This window comes from Ambystoma mexicanum, chromosome 13 (genome assembly GCF_040938575.1).
Source record: "Ambystoma mexicanum isolate Mex_15411 chromosome 13, UKY_AmexF1_1, whole genome shotgun sequence".
Lineage (NCBI taxonomy): Eukaryota > Metazoa > Chordata > Amphibia > Caudata > Ambystomatidae > Ambystoma > Ambystoma mexicanum.
This window is the reverse complement of record NC_090938.1, coordinates 489,474,738-489,502,193: the sequence shown is the minus strand read 5'-3', so window position 1 is coordinate 489,502,193 and position 27,456 is coordinate 489,474,738. Positions and strand designations below refer to the sequence as shown.

The 27,456-nt window shown below is 45.9% G+C and overlaps 1 protein-coding gene across 1 annotated transcript in view; it reads left to right on the top strand.

The window, feature by feature from the left end:
- The window catches only part of MRC2 (mannose receptor C-type 2), a 587,074-nt gene that overhangs the window by 481,900 nt on the left and 77,718 nt on the right, over nucleotides 1–27,456 (top strand). The window contains exons 19-20 of the mRNA XM_069634149.1: nucleotides 11,969–12,069; nucleotides 21,099–21,244. Of these exons, the coding sequence (XP_069490250.1) occupies nucleotides 11,969–12,069; nucleotides 21,099–21,244 (247 nt within the window). The remainder of the gene's footprint in view (nucleotides 1–11,968; nucleotides 12,070–21,098; nucleotides 21,245–27,456) is intronic.

Genomic DNA, 27,456 nt, shown 5'->3' with positions numbered 1-27,456 from the left:
AAAATATTTGTGCTGGGTGCTCCGCGATGTTGCAGCTCTGGAACCGACCTGTAGATTCCTTGGTCTGATGATTAAAGGCAGGACACTGGACTGGTCTTTCAGCAGCAGTGTTATGGGAGGACCTAGGGCACGGCTGTCATGCCTGCATCATCAGGCTCCTCTACACATCCTACACGCTCCCGCTTAACGGCATCTTCGGCTTTTAGAATGGCTAGACCGTTCTACACACAATGGAAGTTATCCGGGAGACGCCGTTGATGCTGCACCTGCATGCTGTCGTGTTGGGGCTACGATTGTGTTGTGTGTTGTTCCTCTTCCTGGATCACCTGACCAACATCACGTCATGACGTTGGTCGGGTGTACGTCGGCTGACTGCATTTAACGGATCAGATCCTAAGCGCCGACGCTTCTGGTCGCGTTAACTTGTGTTATTGATCCCGGAGCCTTGCATCTGCTGCTTCTGCGCAGACGCTTAGTTACTGCCTTTTATTCCGCTCGGGGAGTTTGTCTTCCAAGTTCTTACGCGACGCCCCGCATTCCGCTCTGATTTCCTGCACAGAGCCTCTACTGTGTCATCTACACGGCGCCCAACAACACGCAGCTCCTTTTCCTTATGGAGTATCCAGCCGTGTTTCTACACAGCATCCTGTAAATTTCAGCCTCAAGTTCCACACAGGGTTTCCAGCTGCGTTCCTACGTGGCATTTCCCTCTGCTCCAACTCCATACGGAACTTTCAGCTAATTCCACAAGATTACCATTTACACCCTGCTGTGTCCGGTTTCCTATCTTGCCTATATTGCAACAGTGAATAGTTTCTAGTGGTTTATTCTCAAAGAGTCTGTACTACCACTTTCTCAACTGGATTCCATTCAGTCATCAAAAGGACATATCTTCCTGGATCAAGATTTTCCATCCTCTCCTTTTATTTGTCTACTAAATAGTGCATTGAACTTTGGACGCTTTCCTGTGTGCACCAACCTGGCTCTAGTGCGCCCCTCATTCCGTACGGGTTAGTTTCCTCACTTACCCTTCCTTGTCATTTCCCTGGATTTCCTTGGACATCTTTGGACTACCAGTGTCTGTACAAAAGGTTAGTGCATAATAGATAGGTTGTTACTGTCCTCTTCCTTTCTACTACTGTTCTGATACAATTCCTTTCTATCAACAGCTTGGTGAAGCTTGGTCCACTCACGCCCTTCCCACTAATGACTCTCTCTGATTGTAGAATTTTACCAGTCACAGAGTGACATTAGTTAGGTTTTTCTTGACTGCACTACGTTCTACTTCTACCATCATTCGGTTGGGAGAAGATGTCGAGAGTATCCTTTTACGGCTACCAGTATGTATCCTTTAAAGAGAATCCAAGGCACTATATTCTGTATCCTGTGTGTTTCTTATCAGATAATCTAAGATTTAATGACTTTCAACAACTTCTTTGTTCACTTTGCGGTTTTGCCACTTTTTCCGCAGCACAAACAAAGGATGCGGATCACCCAATCAATCTTCTTCGCTTCCCACGCTAAGGGGGTCTGGGCGAGTTGGATCAGATCTCTGAAGTGTTCTTGAGGGGTCAGCATATATTTGGAGGCATTCAGCCTTTTCATGATGATGCACTCGAAATGGGCATCAGGTCTCCTGGTATCGGGGTTCCGCAGCTGACCTCGGGAGATGGCTCAATTCAAGTTCATCTTGGGACAGGTTGTTCCCACCAGTCAAAGGGAAGGAGTCGTCCTCTTCGGAGTTCCTCTGTCGCACAGAAACTCGGTCAGAACAGCAGTGGTTGCTTCACAGTGTTGCAAAGGATCTGCAGGCGTCTCTGGTCATCTTCTTTGTTTACTTAAGCTTCCAGTGGTCGACTTGCTTTTCACCCCACGAGCCTCACCTTTTATACAGTTCCAGCACTCACTTCTCTGCAATTATCCTCAGCAATTTACAGAAAGCAGGGTTTTGCTATCCAATCAGGGCAGCCAGACCCCCAGTAGGAGCTGGTCCCATTCAGGCACTCTGGCAGACAAATGACAGTGGGGTGGAAAACTACTCCCCCACCTCCTGCACTCCCAGACTGTTTGCTTTTATTTTTCATCCTGACCTGTACTTTATACAGTGCAGTGAAGCCTTAATCTGCACTACACTGTCTTGCTCATCTGTTATGGGGAAACCGACATGTCCTTCGGCTCTCAGTACTGGGAAATATTGTTTCCCTTAGTCTAATTACTTTGTCACTATTTTTTGTAACTTGTTATCACTTGTGGTAACTTTTATCATTTTGCTATGCATCTTACAATGCAGTACAATGGGGTACACTTTTGTTTTTGCCCTAGACTAATTCTCAAAGAATGTTTGGTTACTCTAGGTGTGCCAAATGGACAAGCGGGTGGCAGCAGTGACTTTTTACCATGTTTTGATGCTTTTTCGGTTAAGCCTTACCGCATTTACCGCATTTAGCTACTAACTGTGGCTAGTGACCAAACATGGCCATGCCACAAGGTTTTTCGCTTGTCCTTTAGCCATCTTGTTTTTTAGCCTTCTTCCTGGCCTGTGAGGCCAGGAAAATACTTATTTGAACTTCCAGTGCTTGGGAAAGCAGAGGCTTTTGGCGGGCTGCTGGAGGGCAATGTTTGTTTGCTGACAGGATGTGGGCGGGGGCTGTCTGGTCCCAATCCACAAACTGGTTTCAGTGTTATGCATGAGTGTTCCTGCCAGTGATCCTGATTGGACCACTACTGGGTCTGTGGGGCTAGTTCTGCTATTGGCTAGTGAGAGCTTCTGCTCTTAACTGGATTTTGGGATAAGAATAGGACCCCTGCACCTATTCTAGAGAGATTCTGGAGAAACCTGAAGGAGACAAGACTCCTTTCCAGCTGTGAGACCAGTCTGACGGAGGCCTGCCAACTAATTAATGCTGCTGTCCTGACAGAGCCCTGTATTGCTATTGATCTTCAGCAGTCCTGCAAGGGATCTGCGACCCGCGGAGTGGAGGGAACATCCATTCCTGACGTCTGCTCGGTACCCTGCGAAGAAGAACCTCCGGAAGTGCCCCGGGACCACCCTTTGGCTTACCAGCTCTGAGTTTAGGCTACTGTGCTGCTGACGTCGCTGTTCCGCGTTGAGGCATGGAACTTGGGGGATCCTCAATTTGTCCTGCAATATTTACCCCAGCGTAATTTTGGAGTCCTAGCATCAAGGGGACCCGAGCTGGGAGGGAAACTCTGATCGCGACAAGTGAGCCCCTTTGCGTTGCCTTGCTGGGGTGACCGCCGTCTGAAACAGCTTACCTGAGTTAAGTCCAGTCCTGAGAGGGGTCCTTCATCGTGTTTTTCTGCATTCTGCCACCAAGAGTCCCTGTACCAGTCAAAGACAAAGACACCGACCAGAGATAAGCTCGAACCTGCAACCCCTGCGAATCAAGGACTGGGACTGATGGCAGAAAATCGACCTCAGGCCTTCTTCCATTGACCTGCCAGGTCCTGTGAAGAATGGGAATATGGGGGTTGAGTTACAGTGGTTTTTACCAGCACCTAAACTCCCCTTAAAAGTTTTGCTAACTTTTCTAAATCTTTTACAATACTTTGGCTTCGCCATTGCTTACTTGTGCAAGCCTTCCGAAAGTTGGGGACACTTTTGTTAGTTAGAATAACTTGTCTTTTAACCCTTGGAATCATTCACTCGCCCCCAGAGACCCTACCTTCATTTTGTCCTGAGTCACAAACTCTGTCAGAACTTTTCCTGACTTTTGGGCATTAGGCACCAGACAATGTGGGTCTTTTGAAGCTAAGGCTAATTCTCTGTGGACATAGTGCATAATCTAATCTGTACTTTCATTTACATGGGTTTGGTCTGTAGAATGCTCTAGTGACTGTATATATGTATTCTATTATTAGTGTTGTGTGATACCTCTACCTGTTAGTAGTCATTTTTCATAGTGTTGTTTGGTCATAAAAAAATAACTATTTTTAAACATACTGTCTAGTGACTCCCATTGTGTGTACTCATGGTGGACCCTTTACAAGCTCACCACCTCTTGAGCTTTGCCTATAGCACTTGGCACTGCTACATTGAACTGGTTTAGCTACAGCTCCCAGAGTTGTCCCTGTCACAATATAGGTTGGCCTTCTATACATCTGTCCCCCAGGCCAGGTTATCGAAAATCAGTCCTAACAGTCAGGATTGTCTGTTGACAACTCTCTTTGCCGTATGTGAGTGGAGCAGTGCGGTTTTGTTTTGGCTGACCTGATGTTTTTGCTGGGCTTGGTGCTCTTGTGCATGATTGTTTGCTTTACTGGTTTTTGGCTTTTTTTCCACGATCGAAATCTGGAGTGTGGTATTTAACCTAGTACAATTAATTGGCTGGCAAAAAAAATTCTGCCTTCAAATCGGGCACATTAAAAGATCAGAAAATTGCTAAACGACCAAATAGGAAACGAAGTTAAGTGAAGAAACTCTCCCCTATGCCCCAAAAGCGGAACAAGAGGATTTCCTACTTGCACAAATCTATTTTGAAGGGCGACTGCAGGCTTTGAGCCTCTGATCCAGGCCGGCTCCAGGAATTTACATCTGGGGGGGCCAGGTTTGTGATCAGGGGGGCCCAATTTCCATTGAGAATGGGTGTATGTAGGAGTACCCTAAAGAAAGTACTGGCATTGAGTCATGTTTCCCAGATGCATGGTGCAGCAAAAATGTATTCCTTGATGTGCAAAAATTAATTCACACCATTGCATTTATTTAGTCTGTTGGACTGCTTTAAAAAGATACAGAAGCCTGGATTCAAATCCAGGTTGTTAGGACCGGGGATGAGACACGTACCGTAAACCAACATGAATTTTGGATCAGGATGCTTGCTGGAATTACACCAAGTGGCAGAATTACACTTAGTGGCAGATTTAAAGCAAAGGGCTGGGCACAACTGATGGAAGGCCCTGGGTAGGTGAGGACTTAGGGTGGAGGAAGTTCATGGCTGTCACAAGTGCTATAAATGTTCCCTGTTTTTTAAGTTCTCTTTTTCTACTATTGGAGTTGTGTGTTTAGGTTTTCTACACATTGTGGTCACCTCACCAGGTTTTGCTGACAACGTGATTTGTCCAGGAACACTCAATTTGTTCAAGTGGGAAATCTGCTCTCCCCCTCGATCCCTTAAAAAATCACATGCTCTCCAGTACCCCTTACAAAGTCTTCTGCTCTCAAAAGTTATATATTGTTTTCTCTTTTTTCACAAAGGGAGAACACACAAACAAACCTTCTCTTGTCGTGCACCCACCCTCTGGAACTCTATCCCGGTGTCGGCTCGGAATGCCCCCACAATTCTTCAATTTCACAAATCTCTCAAAACATTGTTCTTTCAACAACACCTGACCAAGGACTGATTCCAATGTATGAACATACCGACGCACAGACCTCACAGTACCTCGCTACTGTTAAAAGATGCCAGTCCAAATGCTGGCTACCCACATTTCGTACAGTGCTCCGCTGCTCTCGACCTAGTTCTGCCCTTTAAATAGTAAAAATAAAAGTGCTATTATTTAGCTACACTACAGAGCAAAAGAGATGCAAGAAAAATAGTGTGACAATATCAATCTACCTATCTTCCATTCCCATCTGCATTCCCCTTTCTATTCAATCCACGCCTCTTTCACCTTTCACCCAGTCACCTTCCATAAACTCTTTGTGGTAAGTCAGACATAGGAGATGGACCAGAAGACATGTTTGAACAAGGCGTTTTATTTAAAATAAAGAACATTCCTGCTCTAAACCCTACTTCTAGGATGCAGTCCCTATTCTTAAAAAACAACAAAAGGGTGCTCATGAGGACGTCTTACAAAGAATCCCTTGTCACAAATTATTCTAACGTAACATCTGTCCTACCATTATGAAAGAAAAAGACAAAATAAGTTATAATTTTGGATTGGGTTACTCACCCTTAGGTAGATTAGTGGTGGCTGGTTTTCTGACCCCCATCAAAGAGTTCTCAAAGTCTTTCTCAGACTTCCGGTTGCTGTAGCAGTACCAACAACAAAATAAATCTCTCTGTTTCCTCTTGGCAAAGCCACAGCAATATCTGCCAGTCAGAACAGTTTCTAGTTTCTCCTGTATTCTCATCAAACTTAACAGGTTCTTCTGATCTGGATAGGTCATTATTCACAAAAACAAAACCTTATCTTTATCCCTGGTGGGATATTCTACTTCCATCCTCTGTTAGGCTACGGACTGCTGAGCCCTGCATTGGTTGTGGTTTCTCTCACCCCGTCCTGGGTTATTTGGATTTTCAGCCCAGTGTGGGTTTTGGGCCTGCTTAGCCCTGAATTGATTATGGCTTCCATCATCTCCTCCTGGGGTATTCAGATGAATAGCCTGGTGTGGGCTAATGGCCTGCTCAGCACTGTTTTGATTCTTGCTTCTCTCACCCCTTTCTGTGTGTTCAGATTATCAGCTTTGTGTGCGCTACGGTGTGGCCTCACCGCCTTCCACCTGCGGCGCCTCAGACCTTCTGTCCAGTGGCGGTGCTCGTTCGTGGAGGCGGTCTCTGTGTCCAGCATGGATCCCTGCACTCAGCCCAGCTCTGCCCTACACAGTCGACTTCCTCGTGTCCCTTCTTCTATGGGACCATGGTGTCAGAAAGGCAGGACGCTAGTGTGTTTATTCTGGCCTGGTTGTGCTTCCTTCCTCCGCAGCCCAGAGCTTGTCGGGCTCCCTGCCTTTGTCGAAGTGGCAGCATAATATAGACTGCCCTGGGTGCTCAGCCACCATACATGTCTCTTTGGCTCAGCTCTGCCTGCGCGGGAGAGACTTCCTCTTCTGCACGCTCACACAAGCTGGCATTTCTCGCTCTCCTGCTGATTCTAGCTCCTTCTACTAGTGTCCAGCTGTCTTTATGTACATCCCTGGAACTGAAGGGAAGTGTCCATTGGTTCCGGTCTTCAGAAATGGGCGTCAATAAATACAGGTCAGAAACCAAGCCATTCACTTTAAAGGGGCCCTGGACACGATTCCTCTGTGTGTTTCTCATAAGACCAACAAACACTTGGGAGTTTGAAGTAAAGGAAGGTGAAACAAAATCCTTACTTAAAGATTCCTCATTCGCAAAAGGGGCATCACCCCCAATGGGATCCCGCTTGCCTTGTCCCCTAGCAAGGGTCTTGCATAGAGAGCTCACCCTCCTAGTCCCAAAGGGGGTAGCTCCCCCTTGGTGAGGAGGGATGAATTTCCACATCTGTCCTATCTCCCTGACCTCCATTCCCATTTACATCATACCCAACTACTCGACCTACTCCCACCATGTCTCCTTGGCCTAGCTAGAGAGAATAGAGGATGATGCTTCCTCCTCCTTTGCGAGGGCGTAGGAAAGAGGCTCCCAGTCCTTATTCCATCTCTGATGGTGTCTATTCAACAATGCCGCCCAGAACACTGTACTCCCTGTTTTTGTTGATTTTCTATTAAATGTAACAATTTTGTTCGGAAAATGCAGCCTTATATTTTCCAAAGAAGGATGTGTGTGTGCCTCCTTGGCGGGCCCTGACCCCTGCATTTTCTATCTGTTCAACCATGAATGAAACTTTTTTGGAATAGCTTATAGGGTGAACTGAATGACTTCTAGGGTCACCTAATTTTGGCGGGTAAGGCATAGTGAGATCAAATGGTGTGCCCAAGATCACACACTTTGGTTAGGTGCTGATGAAAACGAGTAAAGGGGTCATTTTCTTTTGAATCCTGAATTTCATGGAAGGGATACCTCCTGTATGCACATTTTTGTAAAAGGGCCTCTCTGTGCCATTTTAATTTATTCTACCAATTACGGGAAAAGTAAATAGTAAAACATAGGCAAAATAACTTTCTCTTCACTTTTCCACTATGTGTCTGGAAAAGTGTAAGTCCTTTCCACAATAAACAATTGTGGGAGCCATCTACAATAGATTCCTTTGGAATCTGCCTGCTTTTACCAGGTGTAAAAGGTGGATTCCATAGGTATGTATTGGCTTTCCTCCAGCATAAAAATATATACTGATGGAAAACAATCTCATTGGACAGGGTGACTTGTAAGAACAAGTGAATGTGTTACGTCTGCTCTGCTATTCAACTTTATCTGCCAAATCATAAAAAATCCTGCTGTGCATAAAAAGTGGCAGTAAATGCTTTTAGTGCCACTTTTTCCTCTTTGCTGGACTTGGAAAATTACCCCCTATAATTGTTGCTTTTTCCCCATCCTGCACAGAAGCCTAAAAGCTCCAGCATGCAAAGTAGTAAGAATTTACAAAAAATATCATACAGACAAAAAGTGAAATAAAATGCATGACAAGCTCATTGTTTCACACAGTTTGTTCTGTTCCCCATTATTTCTAATCACCCAACAATCACACTTAAATAGCTTATTAAAACCTTATATAATGTTAAGAAAAAGTGCCACAGCAATGGTCACTACCAGTCACATTTTCTGATCTCTAATCACTTCCTGTTGTAAATAATCTGCTGGTGAAACAGGTTAAAAAGATAAGAGCTCGCTGGGAGGTCCTGTGGAGCCGTGGCTGTTTTTCTTTGAGGCGAGAGAAGGAGAGCAGGGGCCTGATGGGGCTCTTCAGAAAATATTTATTAAATACTATTTTTGTTTAGGTTTAAAAGATGTTATTGGAAATGCTCTACTCTTGTTATTTTCCTGATGTTCATGATTAATCGTCTAAGAGGTAAATGTTTATTGGCGGGGGTGGGAATAATGCTCCCATTCAGCCCCCCACCCCATTCCCCAGTACTAGTGGGATCCCACAGTAAATCATTTCCATTCCAAGTCCTGCCTAAACCCTTAGCACCCAGGAGTTACATCATACTTTCCAAACAGGACCCACAATACACATCATGTATTCTGTTTGCATGCAAACTCTGTAAATAGTTACTCAAATAGTCTGAGGTTATCAAGTCAGTACTTATCAGTTCGAATCATGAAAGGTTCTGGCAGGGTATGCTAAGGTTCCGCACAGACAAAGATGCATTCGATTTTAGTCGGAACCCCATTGCTAAGTATGCATGAGAAGATCATCAGAAAATGGTCCACACTTGCCATCTTTGACATGTTCATGTAGGGTCCTGTTGGACCTACACAGTGAGGTGTAGCTTGATTCTCTAGATGTAGCTAGCATGGCCTCCACATCGTGGCAAACACACTTTTGATTAGGCATTGGATAGGCATTTGCCAGGCACTGTGCCATGAGGGTACCACCTGGCTCTAAGATGGGGAACAGCTGGAAAATCATATGAGAACATGGGCATATGATGTCATTGCCTGGCAAACGTCTTTCTAATACTATACACAAGACAACACTGTTGGCTTTGCGAGTGCTCGGTTTAGACAGAACACTAGTGCAGTGAACAGATGCAAAGACACATAAATTGCTTGTAAATCAATTGGCTGATGGCACACATTTTTAAGATATTTCTATGACACCAGGAGCTCATATATAGAAGCAATGAAGTCATTAAACACTCGAAAGTATGCTTAGATAAAACACTGACAGGCCCTATGCCGTATGGTTTGTGTTACTTTGTGATAGTGCATGCTCAAACAGTTCCGAAGAGGGTATGTTTTGGGAGGGAGAGGCAGGTAGTTGATGGGAACGCCTTAGGGATTAACATGGCAATGTGCAGTCAATGAGTGGATAAATTACCAAACGTGCCCATAGGATATGTGTGCCTCCTCACATTCCATCTCCTTTCTATCTGGATCCAATGCAAGAGTTCTGGCTTACACCTAATAGCCAAAACTAAAAAGGATGGATGTAAGTCTCTGAACAAGTAATAACCACTGACATTGCACTGGTCTGTCTTCCACACCAATGTTTGCAAATGAGCCTTGGCCATGCCTCTAAGGTGAGCAGCCCTGCCCAAACTGCTAGACCACAAGACATAAAAATGCCTGTGACCGCTTGTGTTCCAGTGCAGAAGACACCTGGCCAAGCAGTTGAGATTGCACTGCATCTTTTGGTGGCAAACCAAGATGTATTTACTAATGGCATGTTTCCTACTGTAATTGCACAGACATACTAAAGAATAATGGCATGGAAAGCTGTCGACAGCAATGATAGTAGTAATGTTTATTTCAAAGCCTTGCATCTATCATTTTTTGATTTGACTACACTCCCCCCTCAAGTATTACATTTTCCTCGCTACAAATCTCATGATTCCACTTATATTCAAGTAGTTAATGCAGCAGAATGTATACTTTGAATGTAATTTGTAAGTGCCCCCCTTTGATTGATGCACCAGCTGCATAAATCTGTGTGCAAGCAACATCACCTGTCATTTATTGTTTAATACAGTTAACCATGTTATTAAGCATAATGGGAATAACTTTATATTCCTACAAAAATAAACATACTTTAAATTACAGAAATCAACTTGTGATTTCAGTTTTGAGCGTTTAGGAACGGATGTAAGATGAACCTTGCATTTTAAAAATAGCAACACTGGATCTTCTCTCATAATTATATGCAGCCTGCTTAAATGGGTGTGCTACAGAGGTGTGAATGGCCCTTCACCTCCCTTGTCATTGCTGCATTAACGGCTGTGAGGCATAGATCATTGCCCAGGGTAAGCAAACAAATCCGCAGCAAATTGCGCCAGAAGTGCAGTTATACTGCAGAGAGTACACTGACTCCTTGGATCTCTTGGACCCACCTCCTGGGCTTCTGGTATCAGCCCGTATTGCTCCTTTTTTGTGGAATGTTAATTCAGAATGTTAATTGCTCTGTAATGGCTGCAGCACATTTAGAGCGAAATCCCCCGGTCTGCCACCCTCCCCTCAGTGGTCTTTAAAACCGATGACAAGGCCCCCTGTCTTGGGGGGGGGGGGGCCCAGAGGCAACCTTGGGGGGGGCCTGGCCCCCTTGGCCCCCCCGCTGGAGCCGGGCCTGCTCTGATCCCTAGACTTTGCTTGTTCTTGAAGGGTGACTGTGGCCTCCGAGCCCTCTCATTGGAGATAATGGCTTCTTGAGCTTAAGTAAAGCTAATTTTAATTTAATTGATTTATTTATTTTTATTTTTCTCATTGGCAGGTAGTGATTTTTGATCAAATTTGCGCACCACAAAACATAATGCGCCTAAAAATCCACCTCTCGGGGAAGGAGGATGGCGTGGGTACTGACACTATTTTGCGTACAATATATGAATCACTGGCAACAGGGTTGTTGTGCCCCAAATACTGTGTATGTGCCAGCCGTGGGGGAAAAGTTAATTTGTCAGCGTGTCTTCGTGGTCTGTTAATTCCATCAGATAACTTGCTATTTTCTAAACGTATAGATCCTGGTGTAAGCGGAGATTGGGCGAGTTTGCTTTCTTCTACACAATCACCATTGTATTGAACACCTATAAAAGCTAGCACTCAACTGAATTTTGATACCAGAACCCCCCACCACCCTCCCTTCTTGGCAGTGAAGCTGTACCACGCTGTCACTCTATCAATTTTACCAATTTGGCGGATGCTGTTTTGACAACACTGGGTTGGTCTTCTGAAACATCTCAAGGTTTCTGTATATTCTCCCCCTCAAAGCCTAATGGATAAAATAGTCCGATTCCCTTCACCACATACAATGAACCCAGAGATTTAACCTTAACGCACCCGTTTATTTCAAGGTTGGCTCTTTTTATACTCACAATATATTATTTTTAATATGTTGAGGATGTACAGTGGTCAAGAGGATGTATGTCTTGCTCCTGACAGATGAAAAGCGTTTTCAATCAATAAAGAGAAATATCTTCTGTCGATGCACATTTTTGAGGGCACGTAGAATATAGGTTTTGTCTTCATAAAATAAAAAATATGCTTGTTGCCCAAGCTGCATTTCTGCTGTTGATGATGTGGTTCTAGGCTGCCTTTCTCACTGTGTAAAGGCTCTGCTTACTGTGCCCCGGTCACTCAAACCTTTAGAGGGAGGCTGGCTCTTTCTCTTCTGGGCACTCGTAACTTTAAAGGCACTCCTCTTTCCTTTGCAGGTGGTCTGATGGCACCCTCCTCAACTTTGTTTCTTGGGCACATGGCAAGCCCCGTCCTATCACCAAGGACAAGAAATGTGTGTATATGACAGCAACCCGAGGTGAGAAGTTTGTTCAGTGGGCCCGTGTTGCAGCAATGCATGTAATTGTGCTTTGTATTAAGGGGCGGGATACCTTGGACCTACCTACTAAGATGATCAGGCTTTTGAAAATCTTAAATTTATCAGCCTTGAGGCCTACTGCTTGTGATGACTGATTACAATGCGCTTTAAAGCATCCAGCTACAAGGAAATGTCTTGGGGTGACAAGGCAGTCTGCAACCGCAAAAGTGGGACAGGCTTGGTCTTTGCTTTCCTTTTGGGTTGCTGGGGTGTAACTGTGATATGCTCTGCTAGTCATATGACAGAGATTGACTGCATTTGACAATGTGCAGAAATGGCACAGCCCTCTCTCCTTGGCCCATGTGCTGAATAAAGGCCACAGTCATAGCATTGTTGAAGGTGATTCTGGGAGCACCTTTGTAAATTCTGATGTGGGTTAACGTTTATTAATGGCCTAGTGATTGATATTTTAAGGCCTAGTACTGCTTTGGACATGGAGATTCTGTGTGGCTTTAGAAGTATGTATTATAATTCATAATTGTTCTTCTATAACGTGCTCAATACCAGAGACCAGTCTCTAAGCGCGAGCCTGGGATTCAAACCTGTGTTGCCTTGCTTCTAAGACAAACGTGTTGCCCCTGAGCTATCCTCACGGCCTAAACAGGAGACTGACACACAGCTGGCATGCTTGGTGGCATAGTCTTTTATTTAGAAAAATAAAGCTGAAACCTAGCTCTCCCTAATTCTAAGAGGGGTTTCCCCTGCCTCAACTAAGGAACTAAGGGTATTGTCAGAAAGTCCAAGTAAATCGAGAGTCCCCCATTGTGTGCCAAAATGCCTACTTCTATCCCCCACACTTGTGATTAAGAATAAGGAGGAAAAGGGTCTTCTTGGTCCAGAGGAATGACTCCCTTTCTCTGGAAAATGTTCTATAGTTCCAGTTGCAGGTGGGAGCCTCACCTGCAAGAATGACTCTCTCCTCCAGGTCTCTGGCCCTCTAAGGGGCGCCAAACAAAGTGCCAGCCTGTGGTGGTGTGAAGCTCTTACTTCAAATCAGAAAGATGTAAAAGTTCCAACTCCTACACCATTCCTTATTGCCCTTAGTTAGTTCCACTATTGGGTTCCTGGAGAATGCCTCCCTTCTCCGGGTGTCTTGGGCTCGTTGGTTCTGCAGTGTCCAGGGAACGACTCCCTTCCCTGGACCTTCTTTGGCATTGCTCACGAGTCACACGGCCAAGGGTTATGGTTTACTTCCCCTGACCTCTTTTAGCTTTCCAGTACACAATACCAAGGGTTATGGTTTCCTTCCCCTGACCTCTTTTGGCTTTCCAGTACACAATATCAGTGGGAATGCCTCCCTTCCCCTGACCTCTCTATGGTTTATACAGTTCTGCGGGAGTGGGTTCCAGACCTGAATGTTTCTCTTCTACTTGTCAGACCTGTTTTTTCTCAGCTGCGAGATACTGCGATACGGGAGGGTGTTGGTGCTCTCCTTCTCCCTTGGGGGTGGGTCCCAGAACCTTCTTGACTCTGCACAGGTTGCAGCTGATGTACCTGGTTGACTATCCTGCCAGGTAATCTCTTAGCCCCATTTACCTAAGACAGTCTCTGTATTTCCCAGATTCGGGTTCTTGGGTTTCCTGTGCCCTTCTGACTCCCCCCAACAACCCTGTTACCTCTGGGTTAATTGCTGGGCCTTCTCAGCCCATACGGAGTGCTCCTGCTGCTCCATTCTGCCTCCCTTGTTCTCTCTCTCTCTCGGGTTCTTCACTGGCTGCAGTGGCTCCGCAGCAGTGGAAGCTGGGCGGCTTGAAGTTCTCCCCGCATCCGGACAGTTCAATGGCTTACTTGCACCTGATTCCTGTTTCTCCAGTTCTCTTGCCCGTCTGTTGATTGCAGACCGAAAAGGGCCCATTGTGCACTCTCTTCCGCAGGTGTTGATGCTGTTCCACAGCGTGTCCTGCTCTGCTGGCTGTGAATCCTCTCCACGGCATGTGGTTAACTTGTTTCTGTTGTGCTCCGCTCAATGTTTCCACCACGGACCGACTGGAGACTCCTCCAACTCCCATGTAGTGTCCCGAGAAGATTTTGGTTTCTCCTTCTCGCTGACTTTGAATCTTGTGGCCCCTCCAGGGAGGGCTCAGCTCCGTCTTTCGGAGTCGTCCTTCTATTTCTACTGTGGTTTCTACAATCAGCATTCTTGAACCACTAGAATGCTCATTATTCTTGTCAGAAGTGCTCTTCATGACTGCGCACCTGCTCCTCGTCCCAGTAATCTCCCTGAGATATCTTAGGTTCTTCCTCATCCCAGTATTCTGATCCTCTTGCATCTGACAGATTTACATGGGACAAGAGGGTAGAGGTACATTAGGGCAGGTGTTTTGGGGTGTTAAATACTGTGTTCTTTCCAGATAGTCGTCCCTAGTGCTATAGGAGGGATCCCTCCCCATGAGATCCACCCACTGAGTACCACCAGCAGGAGGACTATCAGGTAGCGGCCTGTCCTCTTGGGAAAGTTGCTCTCCCTAGGGGAGAAGGAATGACATTCAAGGATTTGTCACAGTATTTATAGGATTAATAAAGCACAAATCTAGCTAGAAAGCAATTGACTGCTGTAAAAAAGGGACACATCCAGGGTCTTACAAGTGGGGTATGTTGGTAGCAGAGGAGCTGGAATTCTTGGGAAGTGCAGAGGTGGTGTTGACCTCACGACCCCTCCAGGGAGTGAAGAAAACTTTTGCAAGCCAAGTCACCACGATCAGGCGGTAACGGGATGAACAATGGGCAACCAAAGGAGCATGGCCAGTCTGACTTTTGTGTGTGCAAGAAGGCTGAAAATGCAGTAGCAGGCATCTTCTAGTACAAGTTGAAGATCCTCGAAGTTCCAAGGATGCACTCAGAACAGCGACGACTGCAGCGAGGTAGCCCAGGAGAGAGCTTGTCTGCCAACTGCTTAGTCACGGCTCTTTGAAAAGGGGTCAAAACTGGTTATTCTCACTAGTCCAGGGATCTTAACACTTACTGGGTTGTTCTTGATCAGGCAGAGGAGCAGGACTTCACTGGGCACTTCACGGTTGTTGGTGCTGGTCAGCTGCAGGCGTTTCTTCTGAGCATCAGCAGTGCTGCACTTCTTCGTAAGGGTCTTGGCTCCAACGATCTGTGGAATGGTTGCAGGAGTCGTCCTTTTATCCAGGTTAGGGACTGCAAGGGTTTATAGTCTTCATCGAATGCATTCCATCCAAAAAATCTGAACAACTCTGTATACGATGTGTAGTATGCACTTTTATTTTATTGGGTGGGCCAATAAAATAAAGGTCCCCAGTCCAAGAAAATCAAATGAAAGTGCACACTACACATCTTATACAGAGCTGTTCAGATTTAAGCACTGGACAGCTCCATATAATGTTCGTAGACTCCACACTACACCAGTCAGAGGGAGCTGTCCATTCCTGAAAATCCTATAATGTATTTCAGCACTGGAATACTCCCTCTAGCTTGTGTTGCCCCCCCCCCAACTCCAAGGGGTCCCCTTTCCCTAACCTCCTACCCCAACCCCCATTTTCAAAAATGAACCCTTTCCTGAACCCATCGAAATTCATTCAATGAATATGTTTCGATGAAAAAGAATTTCAATGAATGAATTTAGTTGGATTTTAATTAGATTAAAGTATTTTCGATGGATAGACTGGTCCACCCAGGTCCACCAATGGTAAGGAACTGCACCTTTCAAACCGGCAGTGTCTATTCCCATCATGAATAGCCACTGGCCACACAATTTGTCCAGCAGCAGACATTCAGGCATCAGGCTGTGAATTGGGAACAGACTGTCCCATGCCCCACATCTGGCCACACACACAAACCACCCCTTAGCCCACGAAGGCAGCAGCTTTCCCCGGGAAGGGGCATTTCTCATGGGCCAATGAATAATATGTTCAAAGAATAGGCAAACATCTTATGGCATGGCCATCTTAGAGTGCTGGCCACACCTCATAGCCATTTGCAATAATTGCTAAAGTACACCAGTAAAAAGTGCGAAATATAGTTGGAAAATATCCGCTGCCTCCAGCCCATCCTGGAGACGTTGCATTTGTAACCACAAAGTTACAAAATAAACATGTTTATAAGGATTCAAAGTATCCTTACTGCACTTCACTTTATGGTGATGCGTGCAGTTTACAAATACAAGAAACGCACATAGTTTTGCAGCACTGATAGGCTTACGGACTGATCAGTGTTCCCATAAAAATGAGAACAAAGCAAGGGAAGTAAAGCAGAAGGCTTTACTTGCCTCCAAAAGGTCAGGCCAGCAGTCAAAACAAACAAAAAAGAAACAGCGTCTCATAGAAGTCTAAGGGAGGAAAGCAGCAAAAATACATTCTTTCCCAACACTGGCCCAGATACCACAGTCCTGGGCCAGCCCCGGATAGTGCAAAAGTAAGCAGGACTTTAAGCCCAATGCAAAGCCAATGGGGAGGGGAGTGCCCGTACAAGAGATGCAAGGGATATTATGCTCCTGTGCCCATAGAACAGTAAACACTGTCCCAGGTCACAGTAAAGCACTGGAGAATACTAGCGTCATTGTTATGGTTGCCATGCAGGGTTGTCTGGATGTGAGTTCCAAGGACATTCACCATCCGTCATCGTTAGGTACCTCTGGAGGCCTCCGACTGTATGGGGAACATCCAGGTTCAGTTCCACAATGGTGAGACCCTCACGTAGATCTTCATGAATGCACATCTTGCCTTGACCCCAGACGGAGTCAGGAGGCATTCAGAAACTTGGCGGTAGAACTTGTCTTTTCCTGCAGGCTTGTCTCCTGGTGGAGGGCAGCAGTCTTTTCCCATGAGAGCCTTGAGGATGCCCATGAAGCCCATGAAGAGTCCCAGCCATTTGGCAATCCAGAACAAAAATGAACAGCTGGATCCAGGGCTTGCAGAGGATGCAAAGATGCATGCTTTGACGACTGAAAACAGGTGTGATGTACCTCAAGCAGTACAGGTGACTGGTTATTCCCACATGTCTTGCGGAAGAAGGCACCTCGCAGAAGTCTTCCCAGTTGATTATAATGTCCAGGTTTGTAATGTGGTCCGTGTTGGGTAAGATTTCCATAGTAATGATAAATCTTCCTTACCTGTGTCAACCCCAGACCTGTTTGCTTTACTGGTGGATTGTTTTTCCTTATACCTTAGTGAGTGGGAACCTTTTTCCACACAGTCTGTTACTCTTTTTATGGGTGTCTATTTTTAGACTCCCCATAGTGCCTTTTTAATTGTATCCTCTTTGCCAACTGAGCCCTTTGGGCTCCCCTTTTAACTTTCTCTGGCTAACCTTGTGAGAACTACAGTTCCCAAGGGTAGAAAGGATTTTTGGATCCCTTTTACATTTTATTGGGAAAAGCAGCACACCCCACCCCACCTTCCCATAATCCCCCCCCCCCCCCCCATTCATTCCACTACTCCGATGTGATGAAGCTAAAAGAAATAGCTCTGGCTTTTCCCTGCGAGCCTGTCCTGTTAATGAGATCAGGCAGAGTCTGGCAATTGCCGATAATTACGCACACCTGACTGCCCTTTCCTCACACAGATAAGTCGGAGCACGAGAGCCCACTTTGAGCAAGGCCAAACGCACGAGGAAGCAGCTATTCCAAGATGGCAGTTCAAATGGAGGAAAAAGGTGGCGAGACCCGAAAGGATGACCAGGAGGGAAGTGCCCTTGCCCTTTTCAAACCAGACCTGCAAAACCTCTGTAAAAGGAATCATAAGACCGGGACTACAGCTGGCATGTTGTCACAGATGTGAACGGTGCACAGGGCCCTCCCGCACTGATAGCCAAGGTGGAGAGACACGCTTGCTACCGTGGTACCTACCTTGACTCCAGAGGCAAAAAACACCAAAAAAGTTCACAACAGCCGGTGAGTCGGAGAGAACTGATAGTAAACCGGACTGTGTTGAGCCGAAGGTTGCAAACAGCAGCCTTGTATGAACTCAAAGAACTTGTGTTTATGAACTTATAAGAAAACCCAGTGAAGGACCAGCTGCAGAGTGGTCCGATGCTGTGTGGGCAGTCGTGTGAAGGAGTCTGGATAGTTCCCTTTGTTGAAACTACAAATACCAAGAGGCCCTAGGAGAAGCTGGCATGAGGTGTCAAAGTGGTTATACGAGGGTTAAGCAAAACCCCTTGTACAATCGAAAGTCTTTCACATGCTGAGGAGACAAGGTGAACTGTGTTACTGGGGCAAATGTGAACCCGACTGAGGGATGCTTACTAATTAGGGTGACAAGTAACACCCCAGAGAACATTGTGTGACTAGAACTATGTGAAGCCTGACTGGGTGTTAGGGAGAATTCTAATTTCTGTGCTAATTCCCTTCAACCTTGGAGACCCCCAGCTCTTTTGCTGGACTTAGGCCATTTTAATTTTAACCATGGAGTGAGTGAGAACTTTTTCTCACTCTCATGTGTTTTTACCTGATTTAGATTGTTGCGTTTTCACTGTTTTTGGAGTCAAACCCTGTAGGCATCTGCTTTTTGTATGGTGACACACAGCACCTTCAGTGCAGTGTCACAGCGAAATCCTTTGAGATTTCTCATAAAGTCCAGCAAAACAGCTTGGGGTCTCTAAGGTTGAATGGAATTAGCACAGAAATTAGAATTCTCCCTAACACCCATCAAGGTGCATGAAGAAAGAAGGCCCTCCCCAACCTGGTACAGGGCATCTTGATCAGGACATAAAACACAAGAGGGCCATTTTGGGTATGTGGTTTCCATGAGTGCATTTTTGCGGCTAAAAAGCCAGATCAGATAATGCATCAAGAAAAAGTAAAAAAAATGTACGACTGCCACCAACCTGTTCAGAGGATGCCTGCAAAGTCCAAAGAGGTGATATTGTCCCCAGAGCACACCATGTAAGATGGCTTGTGCTGCAAAGAGTAAAATATAAAGATAATAAAAGGGAGATGGCCACCCCTTGACTTTTAGGTCCAGGGACTAATCAGCTAACCCAAAACTCAATTACAAAAGGGATGCTAGAGGGGTCCCTCGAAGCACACCACATAACGATGGAAGCCACAACAAATGGGAGAGGTCTCCTCACACTGGAACCTTAAAAGAAGGGTCCAGTGTTGCCAGAACAAAAGTAAAGGCAGGTGAGATTGGAAAAAGTGTCACTCCCCTTCAAAGTCAGAGGCAAGCAGAAGTGCTGGGAGGTTCAGGACAGAGGGAGAATAATTTGTATTAAAAGAAAAATCTCCCTGACACGGACGGGGGGGGTACAGGGCCTGGGTGTATTCATGGTTGATTCGGGATTTATCCTGGTTCAGTCGCGGTTCTGAGCTCAGATGAGACGGTTCCTGTTGCTTTGAAGCTGGATCACCCAGGTACCCTGAAATTCAGACCTTTACAGGTTCCACAATGACAGAAGAACTCCCAGATCACGAGATGGGATGACCAACTTCTTCAAAAAGGCCCCTTTTTTAGATGGAATGCAGCAGCTGGTGAGCTGCGAAGTTCCAATCCTGATGCTCCAGAACTGGGTCTGATGCAGTGACAATGTCCTGGCTGGAGGTGGTCAGACCACAGTATGACTTTGGGATACTTTTGAAGGCTCCAAGGGGGCCTCTGGACTGATTGGTCCCACCAAATGATGGGTGGATGCACTCACCAGTATCTTCAGGCGATGGATCCAGAGAGACTAGACTTTGCCGTAATTTGCTAGATACCATCAAAGATCATCCTCAGATATTCAGCAGGCTGCAACTCTTAGCACAAGTGTTGGCTCCGAATGATGATGCCCAGATTGGCTGCAGGACTCCTCTTTTATCCTAAATTCGAACCAGGTTCGCCCCCAGCCCACCAGTGATAAGGATCTGTACCATTCAAATTGGCAAGGGCTGTCCATTCATGGCATGACTGGCCTGAGTGTGGATTGGGACTAGACTGTTCCAGCCCCAACATCCGGCCAGATGCTCACACTGCCACTTTGCCCATGAAAGGAATTACCTTCTATGGCATTTTCTAACCTGAGAGGGCAGGAAGAAGTCCATCGGACAACCCGGGAAGGTAGCAAAGCGCGTGCTCGCCTTGGAAACAAGACGGCACGAAGCAACACAAGTTGATCCCCGGGTCCATGCTTCGAAACCTCTGGGTATTTAAGCATGTTATAAATACGCAACTAAGAAAAACAACTATGCAACTAAAACAATCAATTCCTGTCACAGCGCCTCGCTGCCCGTGGGCTGTGAGTGCGCTTTAAGAATACAAATGAATAAATAAAAAATAAATAAGATGGTCAAAGGACAGGGTGAAAAATGCATAGCGCAGACACTTTCAAAACATGTACTTAAAATGGCATTATGCTCTAAAATGAAAAATTCTCACGAGAAAAACAGAAAACCAGAAAACACTGCAGAAAAATATCTGCTGCCACCAGCCCACCTTGGACATATCATGCATGTAAAAAATGTTGCAAAAATTAAAAGGGATTAAAAGTGCCCGGTACCCATGTACTGGTAGCCATAGGGACTGACCCGACCAGTGCCCTCAAAACTGAGCTGAGCAAAGGAAGTACATTAAAATGGATCTCCTTCCCTCAAAATGTCGGGACAGGAATCCAATCATAACAAAGTTGTGGGCTCCATTAAAGTCAATGGAGGAAAAACTGCAAAAAGAAAATCTTTCCTAATCACAACCAAATGTGGTTATTTCTTGAATTGACTTCGATTTAAGTATCGGATACATAAACCAGGAGACTCAAAAGTCAATTCTAGCAAACAATGCTTGGATTCTCTGCTCCCCAGATGGAAGAATTGTGTGTGGACCTCATGTGGTCTAATGCTTAGTTTGTCTTGTATAGCAGGTTTTGTTTTGCTTTGAAATGCCATAGGTATTCGCGTTCGGTTCCATTACTGCACTCTGGCAGGTTGGGGAGCTATGTGAACCCCTTCTTCCCAGCCCCAGCAAGTCCTTTAGATGCATTTTGTGATGACACTCTTCCAGTAACCATTTCCCTGTTGTATTCTCTTTCCTTCGCAGAGGATTGGGGGGATCAGAAGTGTCTGACTGCGCTGCCCTACATCTGTAAGCGCAGGAACAGCACGGCAGTGAAACCTACTATCCCAGCTGTGCCTGCACCGTCCGGTGGGGGCTGCCCACGGGGGTGGCTGCCATTTCTTAATAAGGTGAGAAACATCTACTTGCATTAGGTTATAGCAACTCCTCCTACTTCTCTCATTAATGGTTGTATGTCTGGTGTCTCTGAGGGAATTTGTATGGAAGCATGAAAAAAGTTTGCTGGTGGAGTTTATAAAGAGTAAGACCGGAGAAGATTGCAAAATAAGGGAAAGCAAGGACTGGGCATGCAAACACAGAGGATGGAGCAAGATGGGTGTGTTGGGTTATTCCTGCGACTGTCTACACCCCCACTGGAGGAAGAAATCGCATCTTAGCTCAGGAGGGAAAACTGATGGCCAATTCAAAAACATAATTTGTGGGGATCCCCATTATCTCGTGGCCACAGGGGCCACGTCACAAAGGGTATGGACCGAGAATTATGTTTTAGGGAGAATTCTCATTTCTCTGCTAATTCCCTTTAACCTTAGAGACTCCCAGCTCTTTTGCTGGACTTAAGGACGTTTTAATTTTAACACTGAGGTGAGTGAGACCTTTTTCATACTCTCTCGTGTTTTGAGCTGATGTGGATTATTTGTTTGTTCTATTTTTGGATTCTGACAAACTCCATAGGCATCTACTTGTAGTATTGTGATACACAGCACCTTCAGTGCAGTGTCACAGAGAAGTCCTTTAGATTTCTCAGACAGTTTTAGTACATTTTCTTGGGTGAACTACTGTTCTCAAGAATAGTAAAGTGAAATTGACTTTACTTACCTTTTCTCTTTGTAGGTCCAGGACACCATCATCTGTGGAGTGCTGGGGGATGGGGCATACCTAGCAGCCCCTTATCCTACATTCTTGTGTAACATTTTTTATGTTACCCTCACTACTTTAAATGGCTGGTGACAGTGGTTTAATTTTCCTACCATTGTGCTTTTCTACCGCAGGCTGAATCCACAGCTGCAGTACAGCACCCGTGGGTGACCATTTCTGTCAAAATGGCCCGGTCTTCTTTTTTTGCCATTTTCTGTTTGCGAGATCTTTCTTGGGTTTTACTCTATGCGTTGAGCCAAGTTTGAGCCCTTTGTTTGTTTAGCCTTTGGCGGGCTCAGTGTTATGGAGAATTCTCAGAAATGTGCCAATTCCTTCCACCTCAGAGACCCCCAGCAACATTGCTGATTTTGAGGACTTGATTCTTTTAACCTAGAGAGAGTGAGACCCTTTTTCCCACTCTCTCATGTACTTTAATATGATTTCTGAACTTTGTTTCTTTTGGTTATGGAGCCTGGCGAACTCCAAAGTCGTCATCTTTTACATTGTGTCACACAGCACCTTCAGTGCAGCGGCACAGGGAAGTCTTTCAGATCTCCCAAAGGTTTAAATACCTTCTCTGGGATAAACTACTGTTTCCCAGAGCAGTAAAGTGAAATTGACTTTACTTACATTTGTAACTTTCTAAACCAAGCACACACTAGGAGGGGTTACCTAGTATCCCCTTTGTCTAGCATCTCATGTAACCTTTTTATGTTACCCTTTCCTCACTGAATGGCTGGTGGCAGTGGTTTAATTTTAACTAACGTGGTGTGCATTTACAGAGGCTGCGTTGGCAGCTGCGGTAAGGCATCCACGGGTCCCATTTTTGTCAAAATGGCCCTGTTCTTCTATTTTTGCCATTTCTTTGTGGAAAGGTCCTTCTTCAGATTTACTCTGCGCGCCAAACTGGTCCCTTTGTTCGCTTTGCCTTTGGCGGGATTCACGAGTGAAGCCCGCCTCTAGCTCCAGGGTGTCTGGGGTGGGCAGGAAGTGAGGTAGGTGCCCGAAATTCCCTGTTCTTGGGTCTCCTAGGAGAACCAAATGCACTCTGTAGTGATTGGCCGGCTGACTGTCCGGCACGGAGAGCCACCCTGCTGGGTAACTGACAGCTAGGCTGGAATGAATGGGAGAGAACTGAATAAAAGGTGAGTCTTTTGGGTTGGAAGGCACAGTCGATCACTGGACGAAGGAACCGAAGAACTTGAAGAGGATGCCTGGTGCAACACCTGGGCTGTTGGTTTGCCCGGTGAAGCCCTGCTGTGGACTGAAACTCCAAATTCTTATCGACAGAGAAGCCCCTGCAAGGACGACTTCTCCCCTTCAGTTGGTGGGACCAAACAACTCCAAAGTAAGCCAGCATTCTCTCGAAGCTGGTTGCCTTTCCACAGAGTTGCTGCTGGAAACCGAATATCCAGGGAGAGGAACACCAGAGGGTGTTCGTTGGTTTTAAGTTGGCCAGGCGCTCCAGGAAGATCCTCCGGACTCCCAGGAAGCAGGACTGTCCGAGCCTGAGCCCTCTCAACATAGTGCGGGACCCCAGAAGCAAAGAAAGTCCATCTCGACAGCCAGGACCCGCGTTGTTGCTATTTGCGGTAGTCGCGAGGAGCTGAAACGGTGAAGTGCCACTTGTTGGAAAGATTGCCGGTTGCTAGCGGTGACAGTCCCATTACAGTGCAGAAGTCCTCCCTCTTGTCCCCACGACTGAGGCCCAGGAACAGAGAGATCTGCAGAGCTGCATAGTAACATAAGTCATCTGCTGCACATTTTCTTCAATACAAAGGCACTGTAAAGTCTGAGAGAACTTACCTCTTGTTGTAGAGTTGCTTGCATCTTCTACTATTCACATGTCTAAACAGCTTGTGACCCTACATTTATTCTCCTTCTCTTCAAAAACATCTAAAACATTGTGCAAAGACGTTTCCTACTTACCTACTCGAAGTGATTCAGCCCATATAAGACTTTTGCCCATTGACTTTGGCTTAACCTGTTAAACGAGAAAGTCTGCGTAGTGGATCTTAAAGTATGTGCCTGCTTAAGAATATTTGTGTTATCTTGTTTGTTCTAATAACCTTTTCCTTTAACCAATTTCTAAAAGTATTCTAAATGCAACAGTAAGATATTAATGTCCCCAGCAACCTAGCTATTGAAGTCACCTGAGGGTGTAGGTTGTGACTGTGGGCCATCCCAAAAGGGTCTTCACTGATTTTAGAAGTGTATTTGAGTGTTACTTTTATATTGCTCCCTTCTGAAGAAGGCTTACTCTGACTGATAAATTAATAATCGTTTATTCAAGAAACTAGTGTGTAAGTGTTTATTTGAATACTTGTCACTGTGAATCTCTGTACCTCCCCTACAGCTGACATTAACCCCTCTTGAGATGAGCCTGGCTGCTCAGCCACACTACCAACCTGTGTAGTACAGACTTATACCAAAGGTCTGGTTTCTATTGCCAGGAGGTCAGGGTTGTTGTAGTGCACCCAAAGGGTACTGCATACAATCTTGCTTAACACTTCAGCCCTGAAGCCCGCCTCTGGCTCCAGTGTGTCTGGAAAGACAGGATGTGAGGTAGGCTTCCCAAACTTCCCTTGTCTCTAGGAGTGCCTGAATGCAACCAGTTCTGATTGGCTGGCTGTCTGTCCTTTTAGGACAGCCAGCCTGGCGTGTGATTGACAGCCTAGATTGTGCATGAATGGGAGAAACCTGCTTAAAAGGCGAGGATTTTGGGACTAGAGTTAAGAGTCGACCACTGTGAGAAACACCTGACGAAGAAACCGTGAACAAAGCTTGCTGCATCCTCCTGGGCCTTTGAATTTCCAGGTGAAGCCCTGCTGCTGTACTGAAACTCTACTTTGGAGACCCCCAGCTCTTTTTGCTGGACTTTAGGACTTTTAATTTCTAACCTGGGGAGAGTGAGACCTTTTTCCCACTCTCATGTATTTTTCTGTGATTTGGACTCGTCTTCTTTTAACTTTGGAGCCTGACAAACTCCATAGGCATCATCTTCACATTGTGTCACACAGCACCTTCAGTGCAGTGGCACAGGGAAGGCTCTTAGATTTCCCAAAGGTTTAAATACTTTCTCTTGGTGAAACTACTGTTTCCAAGAGCAGTGAAGTGAAATTGACTTTACTTACATTTTGTAACGTCCAAGCACACATTATCACACCTGGTGCGGGTCAGAAAATGGCATTTAAATCACCACTGTGAACTTTTTGAGTACCATGTAATGCTGTTTGGTCTTTGCAATGCTCCTGCATTTTCCAAGTTTTATGGACTCAGTGTTTTTTCGAATCGGCATCTCAGTATGGGTCTGCCTGGATGATATCTTAATTTGTTCACCATCATGTACTTCACACATACGTCATGTTTCCAAAGTCCTGTCATGCTGGGCTTCCAACAATCTGTATGCCAAAGCAGAGAAATGTGTTTTTCGTCCAGACCAAATCGAATTCTTGGGACCCTCTGGTATCCACATGGACCCACGTAAAATCAACATGGCCTTGGACTAGCCTGTTCCTAGAGACTTAAAGGCCACTCAATGGTTTTTGGGCTTTTCTAATTTTCATCAGTGTTTTATCCTAAGTTATTCTCACCTTACGGCTGACATCGCCCGTCTTCTCCGTTCCAAGACAAGCTTCCAATGGGAGGATACTGCCAACAAGGCCTACTTTGCTGTAAAAATTTCCTTCACCAAAGCACCCATCCTTCAACATCCGGATGACACACGTCACCTTATCGTTGTAGCAGATACTTGTGACAAGGCTATCGGGGTGGTGGGGTGGTTCTATTGCTGCAGGACCCTGAAACCATTGTTGAACATCCCCTTGCGTATTTCTCCAGGAAGCTCAGCCTGTGAAAAGAACTATTCAGTAATCGAAAAAGAAATCTTGGCTATTAAAGAGGTGTTTCAAGAGTGGAGACATCATTTGTTGGTAGATATGCACCAAGTGCTGGTAGTACGTACGGATCATTGCAATCTGAAATTCCTTCAGACATTAGGTTGTACCAATAGTCGTCCGGCACATTGGACCTTCTTTTTTCACAATATGACTTTATCACCTACATCCTGGTGCCCAGAACCAGAAGGCTGATGCTCTTTCTCGGCTGTATGATCTTGAAACGATTGCCTCTGGACAAAGGGAACCCATTATACCTGAGAAGCACTTTGTGAATATGATTGTGGCTTACCTGTTACAGATTAGGAACGCCACTGCTCTTGCTGCAGAAGCTGATAGTCTTCAGCAGGATCCCTTGATTCGTTCTTCTGATGGTTTACTGTTCCGAAAGTCTGTATATATCCATTAAGGCTCTTTGTTCCAGTCTTTTGTCTTGTCTTCATGATTCCCGGACTGCCGGTCATATGGGCATCAAGACTACCTTAGGGATGGTCTTGTGATAGATCTGATGGCCTGGTATACGTCAGCAGGTACGAGAGTATGTCCTTCAGTGTCCGGTCTATGCCCAAAGTAAATCCACCAGAAAACTGGGTATCCATCGTGCCCTTAGCTCTGGATACCACCTGCAAAGCAATGGCCAGCAGGGAGAACCAATCGGACATTGGAACAATACTTACATTGGTATGCAAACGCCCTGCAGTCTATTTGGGCCGCGTATTTGGACACTGCCGAGGTGGCTTACAACAACGCCCGTCATTCCTCCAAGACTAGCCCATTCTATTGTACCTATGGTCGGCACCCTAAGATTCTGCCAATATCTCTTCCCGTACAGAGTGCTGTTGCATCAGCTGACGCCTTGGTTCTACACCTGTCTCCAGTCCAGAAACGGGTCGCACTGGAGCTCCAGAGGTCTTGACAACTACAGAAGAACATGGCTGACCGTAAACTGTTTATCGCACCCTTTTATAAGATCGGGCACCTGGTCCGTCACCACCGTGGCCCGTTACCTGGAGGATGTACCCTTCTTGGCAGCTGCGGCATGGGTGGGACTGGCTGGTGGCACAGATGGGCAGGCGACACAGGAACGCATGTTGGCTTGTCGGCGCGCATGCGCAGTAGCCTGTTTGGGCTGCGCTTATGCAGCGTTCCCCATTGCCATGGGGATGACGCATGTTGCAATGAACGCAATGCGGGAGCAGCGGGCTATTTAAAGCCTACTTAGTTCCCTCATGGACGCATCTCAATACGCTCCATGTTTTTGGATCTTCCTTCCAAGTTTCATTTCCTTGAGGGTTCTGCTCTTCACCTTTGTTCTGCCATTGCCTTGCCGTGTTCCTGCCTGTCCCTCCTTCCCTCCTGGGTTCCCTTCCTCTTGCTGCTGCCTCCTCCCATCTCCTGTTGCACTGCTTTACCTGTGCTGCTGCCTCCTCCCAGCTCCTGTTGCTCTGCCTTGCCTGTGCTGTTTCTGCTGCCTTCTTCCAGCCTCTCAACCTTTATTGAAGTTGATGAACAACATCCTTTCCACGAACTGGTATGCATTGATTGCGATGAACATTCTACACCCAGCTTTC